General features: G+C 42.5%; 2 protein-coding genes across 2 annotated transcripts; both read left to right on the top strand.

Moving 5' to 3' along the window:
- Positions 1-411: 411 nt before the first annotated feature.
- On the top strand, positions 412-17,817 carry LOC104551708 (disintegrin and metalloproteinase domain-containing protein 9). Its single transcript, XM_062001249.1, has 22 exons — positions 412-481; positions 3,032-3,129; positions 4,020-4,096; positions 4,687-4,765; positions 5,583-5,659; positions 6,215-6,434; positions 7,236-7,301; positions 7,385-7,456; positions 8,145-8,317; positions 8,802-8,886; positions 9,960-10,081; positions 10,938-11,109; positions 11,744-11,833; positions 12,760-12,955; positions 13,080-13,185; positions 13,387-13,561; positions 13,985-14,065; positions 14,645-14,750; positions 15,607-15,739; positions 16,817-16,880; positions 17,352-17,404; positions 17,739-17,817. The coding sequence occupies exons 1-22, from the start codon at positions 412-414 to the stop codon at positions 17,815-17,817; spliced, it is 2,394 nt and encodes a 797-aa protein (XP_061857233.1).
- Positions 17,818-18,657: 840 nt separating this feature from the next.
- Positions 18,658-22,097, top strand: PSTK (phosphoseryl-tRNA kinase). Its single transcript, XM_062000735.1, has 7 exons — positions 18,658-18,730; positions 19,361-19,764; positions 20,019-20,292; positions 20,673-20,871; positions 21,294-21,369; positions 21,612-21,705; positions 21,892-22,097. The coding sequence occupies exons 1-7, from the start codon at positions 18,658-18,660 to the stop codon at positions 22,095-22,097; spliced, it is 1,326 nt and encodes a 441-aa protein (XP_061856719.1).
- The last annotated feature ends 650 nt before the right edge of the window (positions 22,098-22,747 follow it).

A 22,747-nucleotide genomic window follows, 5' to 3' on the forward strand; every position in this document is an offset into this window, starting at 1 on the left:
GAAAATTTGAAGATTGTTTTCTATCAGAGTTTTTTACTGAGCTGACTGTTGTATCTGCTTGTAGCAATATTTTATGGTTTTCACTTCATACGATCTGACTGCGGTGTCAAAGTCCTTTGGAATAAACCAGTTTGATCCTGGCATGGGTCGGTGCTCTTTCTCCAATCAGCATTTCAGACCGTGCTGCTTTTTATTTGTGTTAAGCTGCCTAACCAGTTTCCTTGCAAGCCTAATGGATTAGATTTTACTTCCCGTTCCCTTAGCAGAGATGAAGTATCAGAGGGCTTTTACTGTTGTTTACCTGCAGAGCACACGGTTCTCGTTCTTCTAGTTCTCCTGTGTAGAGCAGCCGAGAGCCAGGTCCACAGTGTCTGCTCGGATACTGGAGCAGTTGCTCTGGGAAATCTGGTCATGTTAAAACACAGCCTGGTTTTGTTCACTTTTGGACTAATTTTAACTGGAAAAGCTGTTTGGATAAAAGGTAAGCTTTCGGTTTTTATTATGGATTCAGAAAGTTTCTCCAAGTCTTCTTGTGCTCTCTGGTCCTGTCCATAGTGGTGATGCACACCTTTCAAATCAAGTCACAGCTCTCTCCAGGTATTAGGCTATTAGCTGACCTGCTAATTGAGAAAATCCTGTTCAAGAGAAGGGTAGCAGATTAAAAAAAAAGGAGCAGATTACAGGGTTTTGGGGTTTTTTTTCTCCATGATGTAGTAGGTATGTAAGTACATCATCTTCCTTACAGGACACTGGTTGTGAAAAGTGCAGTTTCTGTCACTTTTGTCAATGGTAAAGACTGTAGGAAAAGATGTCTTCTTCAGTAACATGAGAGGAATTCCTACAGTCTTGTTTTCCTCCCACATTAATTCATTTCCATTTATGAATTGGCTTCAGATTGTAGATTTAGGTGTAGCACCCAGAAATATTTCTTAGAAAGTGATGTTTCTATGCCATGCATTAAAGATGGTTTTCTGCTTTCAGGTGTCAAGGTTTAAATGGTTAGAACTGCATTTCCACAGACACTTAACTCAGGAAACAATGGATCTTGTCATTTAGGTGGTAAAATTATGAAGATGAAGAGCAAAGTCAGAAGTAAATATTGAGTGCTGCTGCTAACAGCAGCTTCCACATTTGGATTGCAATGGCAGTCTTTAATATTAAAGATATGCTACCTGCACCTAGGTTTTTAAAATCCCGATGTTATCTAATCCATAGAGATCATCATTACACTGAAGAGTCCTCCTCCTTGCTTTGAATGAGTGATCCTGTGCCTTCTTTGCAATTACTGATTCCTTTCATAGAAATGTGGGAAGCTGAGGGTGACTCTATGCTACTATAAATGAGAAGAAATCTCTTTGTTTCCATGTGGAAGAACAATTTAAGAAGGAAGAAATCACCTTCAGTGTTAAAACCCATGTTACTGTTGTTTCTGTAACCTGTTTAGAAGCAATGGTCGTGTCTCAGCTGATCAAAGTCAACACTCAGACCAGACTGATGAGCAGATGAGACAAAAAGAAGATGAATTCAAGTTCACACAATGTTTTTCAAAGTCACTGGAGATTGGTTTTGTCTTTATAAAACCGTTTACCTGAAACCAGATACTCGGCAGACTTCTTACCTTCTAGCTTCCTGCATTAGCATGAGGTTCTGGAGATAATTTGGCCATAACATAAACAGCTACAAACCTTTCACAAAGGTTTCAGTGTTGCTGGGAGAAAATGCAGCATTAGGCCATGGTGGGATGCAGCGTGGCGAGCCAAGATGGCACATGGCAGAATCATACCCAGAGGACAACTCTTAAGTTTTCTTCATTCAGAGCAATGGGGAAAGGAATAAGAATAAAGGGATTTAAATGGAAGGAGAGGGCTGAAGGGGAAGTTCATTTGATCAAGGAAAGAAAGAGGTAGAGATATGAGGAAGAGAGAGATGATGAGCATGTGTAGGACCAACAAGTGGCTAGAAGGCAAGGCTACAGCTAATGGCTCTGTTACCAGTAAAAAAACACTCCCCAGAGTATTTAGGGGCTGAATTGATTCTTCTGGAAATCAATGTTCTCCAAGTCTGTGTCTAGCAAGTTCTGAAGCATCCTGGCAAAGTTGGCCCACCATTCACAGTAATTGTACTCTACATCCCACTCCTAGAAAGCCCTGCTGGAGATTTGGAAGTCAGAACAGTTTTCATGACGCCATCGAGGTGATTCCACACAGCTTGAAGGAACTTAATTCTATTTGAAATGTTATCATCTCTTGCACAGTTGATTTTAACTGGCCATCTACTTCAGAAATACTGTGAGGGGACAGATGGGTGGACAGAGAAGATAGCTATGTGAATTTCTGTGCTGCATCAGATTAACAGTATAGGTCATAGAAGAAAAAATGTTTAAAAAATGAAAGACAATGACACAAAGCTAATAATCCAGAGCAGGTGAGAATTAAGGCTGGGGAGATGGACTAAGTGATCTCTAAAGGTCCCTTCCAACCCCTACCATTCTGATTCTAAGGCTGTTTAAATCATTTGATAGTTGTTCTTTGTGTGCTTCAGAAGACCCCAGCTTTAATCTCAAGTTACTTTGTCTTTAATACCAGTTTGACCATTCCTAAACTATTTCTTCACATCCCAGTTTATCACATAAGTAACTAAGACCAAGAGTTAAGGCCAAAATTGGCAGCCAGTTTTGTGGACACTCTGCTTCTGAGAACTTTGGCTCAAATTTGCAGTTTTTAGCACTTGACATCAGTTGTTGTTGGGGTCCTGTAGTCATTTACCTTGAATACAGGCAAGACAGCATTTCTGCAGAGAATGAGGCCACATGTATTTAGTTTAAAAACTCAAAGACTAACTTGGCCCTGAATGTAAATGTGGATTTCTGTGACTTTTCCAGCATAATCCAAGAGCTCTGGCAGAGCAAAATAGACCAAACTGGTGGAATACTCTTTCCCCACTTAAGTCTTTCAACAATCACCACTGTGCAGATGCCAATTCAATGTCTTATCCTGTCTGATTCTTTAGAAATCTCAAATTTTATTTTTAGGTGTATCTTCTGAACAGACATCCAGACTTTCTACATTAGAAATAATTATTCCTCAGAGCCTGACAGGCAGAGGGAAACATCACCCATTTTCTCATGAGGTTTGTTGTTCTGATTTCCTTCTTCTGAGGTTGCTGGGTTTCACAATATTGGCCTGTGTTACACACAATGCTGTATCTACATTATTTTTGTGAAGAAGTGTGCCCCACACTCTCTCTTCAGATTCTTCAGTGTTTTCAAGTAGTTCTGAGTAACTTTGTTCCCACAAAGGTGTGTGGCTGCACTCTGAGTTAGCACCTTTCAAACATCTAGCCCTGTTAATGGCCTCGTAAGACAAAAGTGAGAAGGAACACAAAGAATATTTCCATTTCCTCTGAGCAGATTAGATGTTGAACTTGAATTAATGCCCGTGCTGTCTACGCTCTTTTGCTCATTGCACCTGGTCCTTGGATAACCAGAGGATTTCAGCCACACAGCACCTAAAGGGCTGATTGATACTCACTTTCTAGAAATGGACCCACCCATGTCATACAGGTTAAATGCATTTGAACCTTAGCTCTTCAGTTCCAGGTAACTTACCTTTGTGCCAGATACCCAGTTCAAAGCATGAAGTAACTGTTAGTGAAATAGCATTAGTCATCTTTGTGCAAACCAGTTAAGGAAGAATTTGTGAGTCATTCATCCGGCTGCCCAAGATTGACATAAGGAGTGTCACGAAACATGATGTGGTAGCTGGGCAAAGAGTGTATACATGGGTTGTGCCCTTCTGTCTTCTCCATGGAAATGTAGAGATGAATAGAATTTAAACTTCCCATAGGAAAGAATGAAGAGTGTGCTGCTGAGACTATGACATAGAGAAGGTGTGAGGGTTAGGGATCTGTGTTTTGGTAGATACTCAAGACATATATAACGGTTGGACTTCAAAACATGGAACTGATACAACCAAGGAGAAAATCACCTAATTAAATGATGTCTTTTGTTCTGTTTTCAGGAGCATTCAGATGACAATCTTTCTTACTCAGTTGAAACCAGAAATGGAACATATCACCTAAAACTGAAGAAAAATAAGTATGTGATAACACGTTCTAAGGAATCACACTCCAGCTTGGGAGTTAGTGGCACACAGACAAGGGTTTTTACAGAAGAAACCATTTAAATGTCAGCCTGCAGTAACTACAGAATGTCTCTGTTAAATGGTGTCTCTCTTATGGTTGCAAATGGAGGCGACTAGTCATTTTCTCCAGTTGTGAAGCAATTTGTTTTGATGAGTGTTTCATGAGCAGCACAAGAAAGCACATCTCAGAAAATGGGAAATTACAGTTCAGTTCAACATTAGCTTTTTATTAGCAATGGGGGAGGGTTGTTAGCCGTCTTGTATTTGAAGGAATTTGTCTGTTACTGTTGTTCCTCATTCCTGAGTCTGTAATAGCCCAGGCCCTGATGCAACAGTCTGCTCAGATACTACTCTGTGGATACTTTAGTTAACATATTTCAAAGTGATGAATTTTCCAAACACAGCTCACTTGAAGGTATTCTGAGTCACGGCTGTGGATTTTAACAGTAGTTTAGCATGAGCGTGCTGCTAACAGAATGTGGTACTTAGGGGGATTCTTGCTTTCTAAACTGTTAAAAGAGCAGTAGTTTCTTTTTGTTTCCAGAAAGATTGTTAGTGAAGACTTTATGCTATATACATATGGGGAAAATGGGAAACTGGAGGCAACACAGTCAAAAACCAAGGTATTGTATATAATAAGATTCCCCTTTTGTGTCAGGCTTTCCTCAAGCCAGGGAAGCCAAGCTTTATGAATTAAAGGCCGTATTAACAGTTTGGTAGAACTGAGGATGACCACAAGGATGTGTATGCATCTAAATGTCTTTTCAAAGCACAAGCAAATGTACAACCATTAATTCTGAGTGTCTTCACATGTCTCTAATAGGACAGTGAAAATTGGTCACATTTCTGGCCCTATGCAAATGTAACCAAGAAATTTGCAAGTGATGCAAATAAAATATCTACAGAAGAAAAAATACTTGCAGGGAAAGAGGCTTTTGTGAGGTTTTGCACACGTAGTAGACCTGTTGAACAGTTCCCACAGATACAAACCATAAGGCTCTATGTTTTAGGAGGGAGTGGGCTGTTCATGGTGACATGGCACCAGTATTTTCCAAGGGGTGAAAGGAGATGCCAGGAGATTATGCCAAGACTGAATTTGAACTACCTAATAAGGTCACCTTTGCATAGTATGCAATTAAAGGTACAATGGCAGCATCAAAGCTCCAGTTTTTAGGTCCTTTTGCTAAAAGACAGTGATGGGTTAAACTAAAAAGCGTTTTGTTTTCCAGAACCAAGGGACCAAATGCTATTGTAGGTACTCATGGCAAGTCATATTTTACTCCAAGAAGGTTGGAATTACTTTTAGAAGAGGGAACTGTGTAGATTTGTAACTACCAGCCTTAATATCATGCAAATGAAATGATTAGTTAGAAAGTAAGTTTGCATTTGAAGGCAACAACCTTATTTTGTCATTAATTATGTGGTTCTGTTGCATTTCAGACACACTGTTACTATCATGGCACTGTTGAAGGAATTGCTGACTCAAGGCTTGCTTTTAGCACATGTGATGGACTTAGGTATTAACCTCGTGCTTCTTACTTCTGGATAATTGCACAGTACCAAAGTAAAGCAGTAAAAAAACAGTTGCAATAATACAGCTGGAGAGAAAACACCACTCTATCTTGCAAATATCTTTCTTAGTATTTTGTCTGTTGATGAAGCTGAAAGTCTCTGCAGGTTTTATCATTTCCCTCAGTTACCCCTTTTTTTCCCCATTTTCCAAATATCCTCCTCAGAAAAAATACAAGGGACAGCACAATCTGAACATAGGCAGAACACAGGCACGAACTGAGGCCTTGATTACCTGATGCAAATGTCTTGTTTAGTAACAAATTGGCTTAACTGATTGAAGGAGCCCCCACTTGTCTGCAATCAAGTATTTAAATAAGCTCTGGTTTGGTTTTGAGATCCTGTTTGGGCATTTGAACTTACCCCTTATATGAAGATAATTTATTTCAACCTAGTAGTATGAACAGTTCTAGTTTTCAAGCATCCAGCTGTCATTCACTCACCTACTCATAACTATGAGGGCAAAACTGTGGAATAATTGTTCATTCTTTTGTGATTATTAGAGGAATTCTCTACATTAATGGCAAATGGTATGGAATGGAGCCACTCCACACATCCAGCACATTTGAACATGTGTTTTACCCGTTGGAGGATATGCAAGATAGCCCCTTCCAATGTGGTGTACTGAACAGCAGCCTTCATCATGACAACACGTTCGAGGAGCACTCTGTGAAACACACATTTTTATCCAACAGTACCTCTAGCAGAGAAAAGCTTTTGAGGGTAAATACCTTTCTGTTTCTCTCTCAAGTCCAACCCTTCTGTTTAGTCTGTTCCAGCTGCCAAGGGTCTCCAGAGCTCTTGCTCTGGCATGGAACCACTGCAGGTGGGTTTGACCCAGCAGGCCACTTCCTTATGGCCTTCATTTTCATGGACTCCAAACTGCTGGTGGGAGTACTGCTAAGGAAATCCTGAAACAGAACAGCAGCACAATGGGAATTTAACACAGCTGGAAGCAGTCTCTCCTCAGAAAAACGAAAGTTTGCCCGAGACAGTTGTGGGTATGACATGAAAGGCACAAAGCTGCCATTCAGCTCATGCATCCCAGTGCCTGACCTGACCAGACCACTGGCCTGTCTTTTTTCTGTGTTGCCCAGTAACAAGGGATAACAGGCAGAAACTGGAACACAGGAAGTTCCACTTGAACATGAGGAAAAACTTGTTTGGTGCTGAGGTGAGGGAGCCCTGGCCCAGGCTGGCCAGGGAGGGTGTGGAGGCTCCTTCTCAGGAGATTTCCAAACCCTCCTGGACACGTTCCTTGATCGAGAGGAACCTGCTTTAGCAGGGGCTGGGGCTGGATGAGCTCTGGAAGTCCCTTCCAACTCCCAACATTCTGTTACTCTGTGAACTACTGATAATGCAGATATTTATGTGGAAATCCATGGCAAATTGCCATTTGAAGTCACGTGAAAACAATGCATTATTGCTTTATAAACACACAAAATGAAAATCATGAGAAAGATAAGTAACAAACCCTGCACTCATTAGTTATTATGTTAACTTACTGTACTTTCCAATTTGCAGAAGCAGCGAGCTGTCCTGCCACAGAAAAGCTACGTGGAATTATTTATGGTTGTGGATAACAACAGGGTAATGATATCACCCAATGCTAAACATATTTTATTACTTCATTAATGTTTTTTTCTCTGACATTCTCATGTGGTATTTTACAGTTTTTGATGAAGAGTTCTGATTCTGCTGCAGTGCAAAAGGAAACAGTTGAGCTGATTAATTACGTTGATGGGGTAGGTCAAAGAATTTGCCTGGATTCAGTAGTTTCTACTTTATCATACTTTTCAAAGGAACAGGTAATGCAGTTCTGCAACTGTATTGGAAATTATGGAACAGTTTGTAGCACACTTAAGGCAATGGTGAAGCTAAACAAGTCTTGTAGAGGTGCATGGAGGGGGAGAGATGCAAGATGTTTTTAAACCACTTCTGTGTGCTCCCAGACTTTGCTCCAGGAACATGAGATGTCCAGCACATTTTACTTTCTAGGAGAAGTTTCTCATGTTTGTGGTTGTTTATTAAGCAAATGGTCATTGCTGTGAACAATTCCATAATTTCTCTGAGCATCTGTTCCTAGTTTCTCCTCGAGACAGTTAGCTAAGAAAACGAATAAACATGGTCTTTCCAACTTCTCCAACTGAAAGTGATGTTTAGACACCTTCATGAAGTAGATTGCCTTCAGTCATATAATCTTTCCTAATTTAGGTTTATATTATAGCTACAACTATTTAATTTAGTTTATAATTTATACATATTTTCTATTTGAGTTTATAAGTACAAATATTTTCCCTTTCTTTTCAGAGAAACTAAAGTTATGTCAGTTCCTACATTCAGCTTATTGTTTCCTCAGTCGTGGTGATGTAATCTTTCATAATTCATCTGAAACAGCCTGATGAACAGTAATTCTCACCATGTTTTTCTCAGATGTATAGAGCATTAAACATCCAGATTGTTTTGGTTGGATTAGAGATCTGGACAGATAAAAACCACATATCTGTAATGGATGGTTCAGCTGGAGAGGTACTGAGTAGATTCGTTTCTTGGAGACGGGAAGAGCTTCTCAAACGATCCAGAAGTGATGTTAGTCACCTCATCATGTAAGTTTGCATTCAGTGGGAAAGCCAGCCACACTGACAGGGTTATTCATGTATAGAATCTGAGGGTTATAGATGTATGAAAATATAACTGGAGTAAAATTCACTCAACTTCCAAACTGTTTTAACCTGGGAAAATGTCAAAAACTGGGTAATCAACTAGTTAATCAACTCTAGGTGGCCCTGCTTGAGCAAGGAGGTATAATAGATAACAACAGGCAACCAGATAACCCCCCCAAGATCCCTTCCAACCTCAGCCATGCTCTAACTCCGAAGCACTGACACAAGAGACTTTCGGGGTCTGATCATTATTTTCAAGCTATGTTATTGAGATAGTCAATATTAATTGATACATTTCTTCCTGACTTCAGAAAAACTAAATTTTGTCTTCTGATGTTTGTTTCAAACTCATCAGTGTCTTTTCTGGTAGAAATCATGAACTTTCAGCCCCTCTTTCAACACCACCTTCAAACTCCTTTTGTTGCAGAGGGAGAAGCTCTTATGATGGATCCATTGGAATGGCTTTTGTGGGTACTGTCTGCTCCCAAGTTCAGGGAGGCTCAATCAGCACTGTAAGTACATAATGATGTGGTTAATGGAAGAAACTAGCAGAAGAGCTGCTGAAATATCATAGCTGTGCTGCTAGTGGGACCATGAGGCTCATGAACAATTGAAAGCTTTCCCCTGTGCATTTACAAAACCCAGAGTTGTACATATTGCTGTTGCCAGATATTCCTTCCATAGAGGAACCTGATAATGTGCACTTTGCTGACCTATTTGGTCAAGTCACCCCATTCTTGGAGGCTAGGCTTGGAGTTGTATGGTTTCTTTCATGAGGTTTCTTATGAAAAGGTTTGTGCATAAAAAGTAGTCCCCAATTTCTCTCTTCAATCTTGATCACATTCCAGTCTAAATGGCCGATTTAGTTCTGACATAAATTTTAGTCACCTTTTGTAATTCATCTGATTCAAGGTTGCATAAGAAAAGCACATTCTTATAATACCATTAAAGTTCATAACCACGATGGTTTTGGGAATGCAGCTACAAGATGATGTGTATTTTTTTACTCTGTACATGGATGGAAAGTGAATATCATGCACTGTATTTTCAAGTGTCTGGAATTCCCCACAATAAGGCTGTAAATAGGCAAAAAAAATAAATGTGGCAAAATTAGTAAGAAACATTTTTTCCCCTGTCACCTTTGGGGCAGAAGCAGTATCTCCAGAGGTTCCTGTCCTTACAATATGGATGCCATGACACCATGGACAATCTCAGCAGCAGATTCTGTTCTTTAACAGCACATTTGTCATTGAAAACTCCATTGAAATTAGTGTCACAACTGATTAACTGTGTTACAGGAGAAGTGAACGGAATAACTTCAGTTGGAAGGGACCTACAACGATCATCTGGTACAACTGCCAATTGTTGTTACTCAGAATATGATCTTAATGCAAGGAAGAGAAAGAACAGCAGGATCTGGCCCTGCCTGGAAATTATCAATGACAAATTGTCTTTTCTTGCTGCATTCACTTTGCAATACAATTTAGCATTCTGTCTTCACAGCTTGAATCAATCAGTAGGTAGAAACACAGCATTTTCTTTAGTTTCACAGTTACCATTTTTTAACACTGCTTTTCTTTATTAGTTGAACCATGACAATATGTTACGTCACGCTACAGTAGTTGCACATGAATTGGGGCATAATCTTGGAATGAAACACGATGATAAAAGATGTCCTGCATCCTACATTATGCACAGCACAGATAAGTAAGATTTCCACTTATTTTAACACTTGCTATCTGTCTGCAGTGGCTATGCCTCCTAAGGTGTGACAATCCCACGATTCTCAAAGAACTTTTGTGAATGGGGACTTGTTAGAAAGGTTTAATGTCAGAGGAGAATTCACTGCTGTAGGACTTGAAATCATTTGAATCCATTTGGAATGTTATCAGTTTTCCAATCCAGTCATCCTTTATTTGTAGCATTCCTAAAAACTCATTTGGACTTTCTTGGGGGTTTTTTTAATGATAGTGTGTTGCTGTTTTTTTTTTTTTAACCCTGCTGAGAGTGCTGTACATCTGTTCACTGGCTTTGTGCAAACAGCTCCTCTTAACAGTTAATTTAAACAAAAGCTCTCAACTTATGTTTCTTTCAGTTCATTTATTTTTTTGGCTTCTCCTTAAGAGAAAAAGATCCTATTATTTTATCTATCTATATCTGTATTAATAAATCAGGGTAACTGAACACTGGACAAAACCACTAGAAGATGCATTCCTGTGTTCTTAGGGACTCCAAGTGAAGGTGAATATCTTTCTCAAAAGCATTTTTTAGTCAAGACTCAGTACAGACAAGAATTTCCAAAGCCTGTTTAATATAGGACATGAAAGTGGATAAACTGATGGTCTCTTTGGCTTCTGAAAGTATTTGCATTTATGTTATACACAGTATTTTTAACTTCTACCACTGTACTCTAATGCAAAAGAAAGTAAAACTAATTATGTGTGATCTCCTTGCATTATGATACCAAATATTTATTATAGATTGACAATATTTAAGGGCCTGACTTGTATTTATTCCTGTAAGAAATATATTCATAATGTTTAAATAATATTATGCTTTCCAGTGGCTCCAGGAATTTCAGCACCTGCAGTGCTGATGATTTTGAGAATCTTATTCTAAATGGAGGAGGAATCTGCCTTAGAAATCCTCCCAAAACAAGTAACGTTTACAAAGAACCTGTCTGTGGTAATAATGTGGTCGATAACAATGAAGAATGTGACTGTGGCAAACCAGAGGTAATGAATTAAATTCAACTGGATACTTGTTGTACCTTATCTTATCCTATCCTTTTTGTGGTACCTGATTTGCATTAATATCTGAGGAGTTTTCCATTTTGGCAAGCAATATGAAGTTAAATTTTAGTAAAAGCCTAAAATCAGACCTTCATTTCACCCACTACAAGATTACTTTTCTTGGTCATATTTGCACTGTCAAAATGTCCCTCAGAGAATGGAATCTATTGACTCATTCTGCAGAAGACAAGTGTCTCAAAACCACACCAATACAGCAAACCCTGATTCCATTGTATAGGCCTTCTAAGTCATGAAAAGGTACCATGTTTCTGTGTTATGGAAGAATAAGACAGGGGAAAGGGTAGTAAGAAGTATTACTTAAAAACCAATGTGTTCTGCTTCTTTTAGTGTCCATTTAAAGTGTAAATCTATCCTACACCCCTGAGCCACAACACATCAAAACACATTCAGCCAGACTGTATGCTGGTTTCTGTTAGAGCAGAAGCCTGTCAACCTCAGAACATGAAAGAGAGACAGTGTGTTTAACATTCAGCTCCCCATGCACTTGGTTTGCTGATGTACTTCCCCAACTATAAACTAAAAGCATTGTGTCCTCTTGTCTGTGGTCATTCTTCAGGAATGTACCAACCCCTGCTGTGATGCTGCAACCTGCAAACTCACATCTGGATCACAATGTGCTCAGGGACTGTGCTGCAAAAATTGCAAGGTAGGCTATGTTTCATTAAGCTAAACTGATACTACTTACTACTCTTTTTTAATCTTTGAAAAGAGATATTGTAGCACTCAACATATTTTCACATTATCAAGCTCACCAGTGGAGTGTAAGCAGAGAATTTGTGTCTAATGACTCTTGGCAGTAGCTTAGAAATGGAATGTCACCTCCGTGCCATCCTGGTAGGAGGCAGAGGTAACTGGGAACTCAGTAGTATCTCCACTATGCAACACCAGCCTTCTCCAACGTTTACAATAGTTGGATGCTTTTTAATTTGCACTTGTGTATGCACTTGTACAAGCCACTCAAGTCCTCTGCAGGCTCAGCTCATAAACTTTAGAGCTACACCATATGAAATTGAGGGAATTTTTGGATATTCATAGAATCACAGAATTGTTTTATGTTGGAAAAGACCTTTAAGATCACAGAGTCCAATTGTTCCCCTAGCACTGCCATGGCCACCATTAACCATGTCCTTCAGCCCCACAGCTACAGGGCTTTGGAATCCTTCCAGGGATGGAGACCACCCTGGGCAGCCTGTTACAGTGCTTGGCAAACCTTTGGTGAAGAAATTTTTCTTTATACTGAATCTAAACCTCCCCTGGCATAACTTGAGGCCCTTTCCTCTTGTTGCTGTCACTTGTTATTTGGGTGAAGAGACTGACTTCCACCTCATCACAGCCTCCTGTCAGGGAGTTGTAGAGAGTGATCATGTCTCCCCTCAGCCTCTTTTGCTCCAGGCTGAACACCTCCAGGTCTCTCAGCTGCTCCCCATCAGATTCGTGCTCAACTCTTCCCCAGCTTCATGAGATAGAACTGACAGAAATTCTGGTGTCTGATAGGCATTGCTTAGACATTGATCTGTAACAACTTCCCCTGTTGCAAAATAAAAATAGGGTGTTATTCCTCTCTGGTTCTAGTTTAAAGTGGCAGGAACAGAGTGCAGACCAAAAATGGATTTCTGTGACCTCCCAGAGTACTGCAATGGAAGCAATGCCTACTGCCCAGATGATGTTTACATCATGAATGGCTACCCATGTGACAACATGAAAGCATATTGCTACTATGGAGTCTGCCAGAGCTTTGATTCACAGTGTGAATCTATATATGGAAAAGGTACATTTACAATTTCACATAAAAAGACTTTATTCTCCTAACAGACATTTCTGGTTTTCCTTTTTCTTTCTCATGTGTTTGAGACAGTGTAGTGGCTCACCAAGATTCACTGTTTTTCATACAGGGGCACGAAAAGCACCTAATGGATGCTTTGAAAGAGCAAATATTAAAGGAGACAGGTTTGGAAACTGTGGAATGACAGGTGGAGCATACAAGAAATGTCCTGTTCAGTAAGTCACTGGCAAATAAAAGCTACCCTAAAATCTTCAATGTAAAAAATACAGTGTGTTACAGATTCTTAGAGAGTGAGACTTAAAAGACTATTTCCTTGAAATGCAAGCTAAAATGTTTGATTGGCTGGTGTATTTGCACAGATATTGGTGGGGTTTTTTCTGCTCACCTTGTCTCTGAGCATCATTCATTCAATGCAGGCACAGTCTGTGTGGCAAGCTCCAGTGCACCTCTGTTAGTCTTCAAAATCTTCCCGCCTGGAGTGTTGTCAATAACGCATCTGGGGTTTTATGCTGGTCTTCTGACTTTGACTTAGGATCAGATGTCCCTGATCCTGCTCACGTTCATGATGGAACAGCCTGTGGAGAAAAGAAGGTAAGCTGAATTACAGCAGCATGATGGAGTATATCCCACCAGATGGAAAGTTTTTAAGAACATTCCATAGCTCTCTTATTTGTATACTGTAATAGAATTTTAGCAGTCTGCTTTTTGAGATATACAAATTAATTGATAATACAATTACTTAGCTTTCAAAAACTGGGATGCTGCAAGTCAGTGAACAACACTATCAATTAGTCAGATTAATCCATCAAAATGCATCCACAGACTTCAGAAAATCTGAGACAAATACAGCTGTAAAATTGTGAGGTACTGAATGGTCTCTCAGCCCCGTTTCATGACATTTAAGTAAAAGCTGTCGACTTGTAAACATACACATTTCTAGAGAATAGTTATAAAAGCATGGGATTTTTTTGAAGCTTTCTGTTTGAAAGACACTAATAACTTTTTTTTTTCCAGGCCTGTGTAGCTTTTGAATGTGTTAATGCAAGTCACCTGGGCTACAGCTGTGATGTAAAGGAGAAGTGCAATGATAACGGGGTGAGTAGACAGTGTTTTCATGCCCTGTTTCTAGAAGACAGAGACAGATGCAAAATCCTTTCAGAAAAGCAACAACCAGCCAGATGGGTTTGATTTTTATCTTATCTATATTAAAAGTTAAGTCCACCTTTTTATCTGTCATTCATGTTGCCTGGGTTATAAACCTTTAAGTATTAACATTGAAAGACATTTCTCTGAATTTCCCTGAGGAATTTTTTATTACTCAGCTGTTGAACTGTGAAAGGAAAATATTCCTTTGAGGAGGAGAGTCTGGCAATTCCTGACTTATATTTCTCTCTGTGAAAAAGCAAAATGGAGTCAAAAAGTTGTACAACTGAGAAGTCTTTGGACTGTAATGTATTGCAGGCAAATAACAAAGAAAGGTTGACTTCTCCAGAGGGTTGACTCCTGGTATCAGTATTCCTCAGTATTTTGGGGTGCTACAGAGGGGGAGAGCTGATTCCCAAGCCTCACCATGCAATATGTCTTGTTCCCACAAGCTTAATGTGTGACTCCAAATACACACTGGGGGGTCGAGAGTGTTGTTGCTTTGCCTGATTGCTGTTGTGTGACCTGTAGGTGTGTAACAACAACGGGAACTGCCACTGCCACTCGGGATGGGCGCCACCGTCCTGCGACCAGCGTGGCTACGGCGGCAGCATCGACAGCGGCCCAGCTCACATCGGTAGGGACTGAAACTGGCCTTCACTCTGCCCCTGGGGCTGATAAAATAATCTACTACTAACAGGGGCTTTTTCAGTCTCTTTTCAACTGTTTTTTTCCCACTGCATGAGACACTTAACCATGGACTTGAAGAACAAACATTATTATCTGATGTGTATGTTTATAGGCATCAAGGAAGTTGGCCCGAGGGAGAATTTGACCTTGGTAATATCTGAGATAAAAAGCGACACGTTAGTTGCTTAGAATTACTGTTACATCATAAAAGTAGCTATTTAGATATTTACTCAGATATTTAAAACAGAGTCCTGATAAAACTGATGTCATGGAGGAAGTCTGTAGCTGAAGAATGAAACCAGCAGCCTTTATATCAGGAACAGGTGTGACTGAAACGAGAAGGGTTCAGGAGGTGCATGCAGCAAGCAGCAGTTGGCTCGTGTAAGGGCCATGACATTCTGCAGAGGGAAGATGGAGCAGATTTCACTGCCCTTCACACTAAGAGATGGTGCAAAATGTTTTGTATTTATGAATAGCTTAGGAAGACAAACATCAATTGTAGGTAAGCAAATACAAAATGAATTTGCTTAAAATTCATGACAAAAATACATGGAAAAAGAAATTTGTCTCTTATACAACATGGGGTGGGGAAGGCAGAAAGAACTTGTGAGAACACAAAGACAAATTCTGTTTTCCTGATCCTAGCATTTGATGGATTTCAGTGGGGTTACTAGTCTTGATCTACAATCATTTGAAGATTGAAGTTTTTTACGACAGAAAATTGGTTTCTTAGCAGAAAAAGTGCTGCAATCTGAGGTTAAATGAGAATATTGTCTTACATGATTTCAATTCTTTTTCTCTAGATACATCACTTCGGGATGGTCTGCTGATTTTTTTCCTCCTTGTGCTGCCAGCAGTAATCATTACTGTATTAGCAGTGGTCAAGCGTGATGCAATCAGGAGAAAGTTTTGCAGGAAAAGTAGAAGACCACACAGGTACTTCCCTTGCTACACATGTGTATTTCACAGAATCACAGACTCTTAAGGGTTGGAAGGGACCTCAAAAGATCATCCAGTGCAACTCTCCTGCCAGAGCAGGACCACCTAGAGTAGGTCACACAGGAACCCATCCAGGTGGGCTTTGAATGTCCCCAGAGGAGACTCCACAATCCATCTGGGCAGCTTGTTCCAGTGCTCCCTCACAGTGAAGGAGTTCCAGCTTGTGCCCATTGCCCCTTGTCCTATCATTAGCCATCACTGAGAACAGGATCCATCCTGGCTCCATCCTCCTGACACCCACCCTTTATCTATTTGTAAATATTAATGAGGTCACCCCTCAGCCTCCTCCAAGCAAAAGAGCTCCAGCTGCCTCAGCCTCTCATCAGAAGGGAGATGCTCCACTCTCTTCATCATCATCATTCAGCCCTGTGCTGAACTCTCTCCAGCAGTTCCCTGTCCTTCTGCAACTGAAGGGCCCAGAAGTGGACACAACATTCCAGATACAGTCTCACAAGGGCAGAGTAAAGGGGGAGTAGAAACTCTCTCCACCTACTGCCCACAGCCCTTCTAATCCACCCCAGGATGCCATTGGCCTTCTTGGCCATGAGGGCACATTGCTGGCTCATGCTCATCCTGCTGCCCACCAGGCCCTCCAGGCCCCTTTCCCCTACACTACTCTCTAAGAGTTCATTCCCCAACCTGTACTGGTACATGGGGTTGCTTTTTCCCAGATGTAAGACTCTACACTTGCCCTTAAGCGTGCTTCAGATTAATTTAGCAAGCCAGTTAGACACTTTATCTACACAATGAATCCCATCCTTCGTAAAAGAGGGAACAGCTGTCTTTTCTCAAGCACTTTTTCCTCACATACATTACATTTTCCTAATTGTCATTGATAACTGTATTGCATGGACACAGGGGCTTATCACATTGAAATGATTTCTCAAGGCCAGAAAGGGATGGAGGCAGAAACAGAACCAGATCTCTGGGCTGTAGCCTCATCCCTTAAGACACTGCATCCCCTGCAGCGGTCAAACCACGGGGGATTTGCCTGATGACTGTTTTTGATTTCAGGGATAACAATGTGCAGCAACCAAAGGAAAATAACAGACCAGGCCATGACACAAGAAATAATCAGGTAAAAGAGGCATACTTGCAGTTATTTTATGCCAAGTAATCCAAATTATACAATCCAAATTATAAATTCTTTTCTCCAATGTAGTTACTGATGACTTTGTGGCTTTTTGATACATTGAAACCATCTGAAGTGTTGTCTAAGTATTTAAAATAATCTATAATGTGTTAGACAGTATGAGCTTTATTGCCTGCCTGGTCAACACAGGCTGTATTATGGGATGCAACAGGCTGCTACTTAGAAGAGCAGCCAAAGACTGAGCTCTTGAATGCTGTGGCCAAATATCAGAGAAGCTGCTTAGCCAGGCTGTGGCTCTAGCTCTGATAGAATAAAAATTATCAAAGCAAAATGTGCAAGAGAATATGAGGAAACAAAGATTAGTTCTAAAACACCATTAGCTTGGTACTGAATAATTAGCTACACTTTGAAATCTGTATTTCCTGTTAACTTCATTTTCTGCAACATCTTTTCCAGCCTGCCCCAACAAGTCCTGATTTTTTTACCATATCACATTTTCCTGGTCCAAGGTTTGTAGCATTTAAAACCTTTTCTGCTTCCTGTCTGCTGTGTTTACATTACTCTGTCACTGGAAGTGAAGTTCCTCATGTCCTGCTTAGGAGGATTTTTCCCCAAATATAACAGATTAAATGCTTGAAGGAGAAATGCTGTTTTACTGCTTGTATAAGAAACAGTATAATGGCACATGTAAATGCTACCAGGGAAAGGGAGAGGGAGGGGCAGAGAGAGTTAAGTACATGTATAAATGCTAGCCACTGTTTAAAAATGATAAAGAACCAATTTAGAAATATCAGTTGTCTCAAGTCATGAAATGCTTCACAAGATGTGTTTTCTTCACTTCAGGCTGTCAGTACAAACCCAGTTCCCTGCAGCTCCCTCAGGACCTCCACAACCTGCCATCCCACCTAGACCAGCTGTCTGAAAAGTCTCCTAGGAAACCTCAGCCAACTCTGACAAGTAACTGGGCTGAAAAAGCTTCAAGATTGCAATCCTCCAGTCCTCTCCCTGTGCAGCCAAATGGTCTTCTGAAAGCACATACCTCTGGAACAGACACTGAGTGGCACTGAACACAGATTTTGTAACATCCTGATACTGCTGCTGGCTGTATTTGTGCCTCTTCTACCTCACCTCTTGGTGGTTTCAAAATCAGAAGCCTGAACTCCCTTTAAATGTTACAGCATCATGGAACGAGACTCTTCCAAAGTGCAGCCATATTTGCAGGCCAAGATGCAATTCAGTTACTTAGAAGAATCATTTATTCACCTCTAGTCTTACTCTGCTGTCAAAATGAGAATGTAGATTGACCTCTTGGGAAGTCTACAGCCCAACTGCCTCTTGGACTGTGCCCTCAGCACAGCGTATTGCTGCAGCCTTTGCCCCACACAGCTGTACTTGCTCCTCCACCCTGTCTTCCATGAAACCCTGTCAAAGCTGCATCCAGATCCCACCTCTGATCACCTCCCTGCTGCCTCATCTTCCTGTGCAAGTAGTTTGTAAAAGTAATCTCATATAGGGAGACTAGCAGTGGAGTGAAACTCTGGAGATAATGGATTTGAGTCTAAATGAAACAAGCCATCTCTGTGGGTACAGAAAAAGGGGTGTGTTGGGAAATATTGGATACAGCTGAACAGTGTTTTAACTCTGTTTTAACCAGCGTTACTGGTTGCTACAGTTTGAGACGTTTCATGACAAACCAATTCCACTGCAAAAGCTACAGGTTCTCATTCTAGAAAATGGTACCAATCTAGAGGAAAATGCACGAATGTCAAAATGGCAACTCATGAAAAAGCAGCTGCCACACCGAGAAAAACCCACTGGCAAGAGCAAAGTTGTGGGTACTGATCAGCCTGTACCTCGCAGAGCCCATCACACTCTGACCATGCTCATATGGACTCTGTAAACACAAACTTGCAAAGAGAGTGAGTAAATTACAGAATTGCCTTACCAAGAAAATATTTCTCATCCTTTGGGTGGCCATTTCAGCGAGAGATAGATGAAAGAACCCAAAGTAAACTGCAGGCAGAAATCTACACGGGCAAGGAGTGCCTTCCAAAGAATTGTCATCTTCATTCCTCAGCATCTTTAACTGGTATTACTAAATGTTTCTGTCGTTTTGGCCTTACTAACATGTCATGGTGGATGTCAGGAGGTTGGGACATCACTTTTTTTCTGTTGTATCTGGTGACAAGGGGGTAATGGAAAGAAGCTGGAACACAAAAAGCCCCACATTTGTTGAGGGGAGGGAACTCGGTCCCAGGCTGCCCAGGGAGGGTGTGGAGGCTCCTTTTCGGGAGGTTCCCAAACCTGCCCGGACACGTTCCTGTGCCCCCTGAGCGAGGGGAATCTGCTTTAGCAGGGGCTGGGCCTGGAGCAGCTCTGCGGGGCCCTTCCAGCCCCCACCATTCTGCGATTCTAAAACTAACACGACATCTGGTAGTAGCTTGATGTTGTGACCGTGCCAAAAGCCGCGGCTGGGCACAGCCGGGCCCCCGAGCCGCCCCACGCGCGGTCCCCACCCGCGTCACCGCCGTCCGCAGCTGAGGGGACGCTGCCGCTTCCGCTGCGCCCGCCAGGGGGCGGGCCTCCGCCGCCACGCGCGGCTCTGCGCACGCGCCCCGGAGCGGCGGGCGGGCTGCGGGCGGCGCTGGCGGCGGCGGCGGAGCGCGCGGGCGGCGGCGGCCGCGTGGGGCTGTGCGTGCTGTGCGGGCTGCCGGCGGCCGGCAAGTCCACGCTGGCCCGCGCCCTGCGCCGCCGCCTCCCGCAGCGCCCGGGCTGGGCCTGCGCTCTGCTCACTTACGACGAGCTCATCCCGCCGGAGGCCTTCCGCCCGGAGGAGGCGGGGCCGGAGCCCGAGGGGCCGTCCCCATTGGTCAGTGCCGCTGCCCTCCTTCCCGCCGCGCGCGGCCCGCTCCCATTGGCCAGCCGGGGCGCGCGGCGGCCGTTGCCGGGCAGCGCGGCGCGTGCCTCAGGCGGGGCCTGTCCCTCCGCTCGGCTCCCGCTGCCGTGCCGTGCCGTGCCGTGCCGTGCCGTGCCGTGCCGTGCCGTGCCGTGCCGTGCCGTGCCGTGCCGTGCCGTGCCGTGCCGGTAGCGCGGGCGCTCACGCCTCCGCTGCTGCCTCCGCAGCTGCCCCGCTGGAAGCGGAACCGACGAGAGCTGCTGCAGTGCCTGGAGATTTTGCTGCGGACGCTGCTGCCCGGGGCCGGGCCGCCGGACCCCGCTGTCCCCCCGCAGCCGGCCTGGGAGCGATTCCGCGCCTGCTGCCAGCGACAGGGGCTTCTCCCCTCCGCCGAAGGACTCCCCGGAACCGCCGACGCGTCCAGGCCGCTCTACTTGATCTTGGATGACAACTTTTATTACCAGAGCATGAGATACGAGGTGTACCAGCTGGCTCGCAAGTGTAATTGCTCTTTATGCCGATGCTGAAGAGTGTTTCCGCTTCGTAGGAAATTCAGTGCACTTGAGCTGCCCTTCTTTATGTGCTCTTGTTAACCTTTGTTATTCCTAATTGCTCGATTCCTGCCGTATAGTAAGCACCAACTTAACGTTATTACTGTATTATTAGAATTTGCTAGATCACTTAAAGCCTCTCTGTGTGCCTCAGAAATTACTACTTGAGCAGCCATGAAGGAAAATAGTTTGTATTCTCTTTAGATTTGTATTCTTTTCAAGCTCAGAACTAGTGTGGAAGTTCCCCATTCATATAAAGCCTTTCTTGTGCACATTGCTCATAACTTTGAATGCTTTAAAGGTAAAATCGACTGTTTTCTCTTTTTCTAGATTCCTTGAGCTTCTGCCAGTTATTTTTAGAGTGTCCACTTGAATTGTGCTTGAAGAGAAATCGTTTGAGAAGTCATCCGTTACCTGACCAGACAATATATTTAATGGCACAGAGAATAGAAATGCCAGATCTCAAGAAAAACACTTGGGAAGAGAATAGCCTCATTCTGAGAAGTTTTGATTGCTCATCAGAGGATAAGTAATGCCACTGGATTGGTGACAGGGTTTCACTAAATGTTGTGTTCATAAATCAGTGGGTAGAGGCTTCTTCTGTATAAAGACAGTACATTAGAAGTGTTCTGTGTGGTTATCATTGCATGCTAGCTGTTGGGACCTCACAGCCATCACTCTTTGCAGAGTCAACCCCCAAGCTAACTGCATTTCTAAACTGTTGTTAAAAGTGTGTGTATATTGTTTGAATCATTAAGACTGGAAATAATTGGCTGCAGGTTTAGTTGTAATTAGTTTTCATCTAACTTGCTGTATAAAGATTATTTCATTGATTGCCTCATAAATTTAACTGAAAACTTGTGCTTTTTTCCTGTGGGGAGGCGGTGTTACCAAACGAGGCAAAAACCCTCAGTAAAACTTTGATTAATGAGCTTTGGTTTGTTTTCTCAGTGAGCAGATAATTAGTTTGCTGGCCACTGCTTTGGAAAATCCAGTGAAGCAAATTGAAGAGAATGCTGAGCAAAAGGTAACGCTGCTCATCTTCCTTGTCCCGCCTCTTTTGGGTGATGGGGAATGAGGGACTTACTCCCAGATTGCATTCAGAGCAACTGTGACAGAAACTGGGAAACAGCAACTGTGTTTCCACATGGAAGAAGCATATGCAGGAGTTTGTTACTTGTTTTCAAAGAGTGCTTCCAAAGTAGATGAGTCTAAATCAAGTTTTATGTGTCTATGTGTGTTCTTCCTCTTGCTGGCTGCCCTGGACAGGATGCAGACCGAGCCCTGTGTGCAGCCAGCACTGTCCATCAGGCTGACCAGGCCTGCAGGCGCCTCATCTCCCAGGCCATGAAGGATGCCAAAGGTAAGTCTAAATGCTTGGCAACGTGAAAACACACCTAGGAAGCCCCTTTGGGGTAAATTGTTGAGGACTCTCCCCTGTGCAGCTGAAGGCAGTTGCCTTCAGAAGTCTGGTCAGATTTATTTGCAGAACATGAGCCTGTCTAAATTTTGTCTTTAAGCATGAAGTTCAGCTTTTCTTTTCTTTTAGATAAAAAAGTGCCCCAAAGTGAGATGAAGAGCCTGGCAGAAGAACTCAACAAACTCAAAGCAGGGTTTTTGGAAGGCTTGCGGCAAGGAAGCCATTTGAAAAGCCAAGCTTGCAGCCAAAACCAGTCCTCTGACCCTGCTACCACTGCCATTTCTGCATTCCAACATGAGGCAACCAATGTAGTTAATAAATATATTTTAAAGTAATAATGGCAAGAGGATGTTAGTGTTTTGGGGTTTTTTAAAGAGTCCAGAATGTTTCAAATGCAGTGCTTTTTCAGCAGCACAGCTGAAAACATCTGAGAGACAGCTTCCTTCAGCAGAAACTTGTGCATTCTCTAACTCCTCTCCCTGTTATAGAAGAGAAACAGTCCAGCATACTGTGGTTGAAGATCAAACCAACAACAAACCAGCCTTAGATTTTATTTAAATTCCACAGAATCATGAAAGTAGTCACCCTGGGAGGAACACTTAGGAATAATCTCCTCCCAGCGGGACTAATGTCAAGCTGGATCAGCTTTCCCAGGGCTGCCTCCAGCTGAGGTTTTGAAGAGCACCTCAGGGGGCGACCTTTGCTCTGTCACATGTGGCTGCTGAGCATTTCCAGCAAACACCTGCTTGGGAAGCCATAAAAAGAGGAAGTGAGATGGATGGCTCTGGGCTTCTCTGCTTGTTTCCCTGACAAACTGCAATGAAGCAGAAACATGCAAGCTGCATGCACAGACACCCAGGTGTGGGATTAACTCCAGCACCCAAAGAAACTTGAAAAACTCAGTGCCACCTTTGAAGTTGCTAATAATGTATACAGAAGGTCCACATGCAGTGACAACCACCTCACTGTGATTACAGCTCATCTC

The sequence above is a fragment of the Colius striatus genome, chromosome 8 (genome assembly GCF_028858725.1).
Source record: "Colius striatus isolate bColStr4 chromosome 8, bColStr4.1.hap1, whole genome shotgun sequence".
Taxonomy (NCBI): domain Eukaryota; kingdom Metazoa; phylum Chordata; class Aves; order Coliiformes; family Coliidae; genus Colius; species Colius striatus.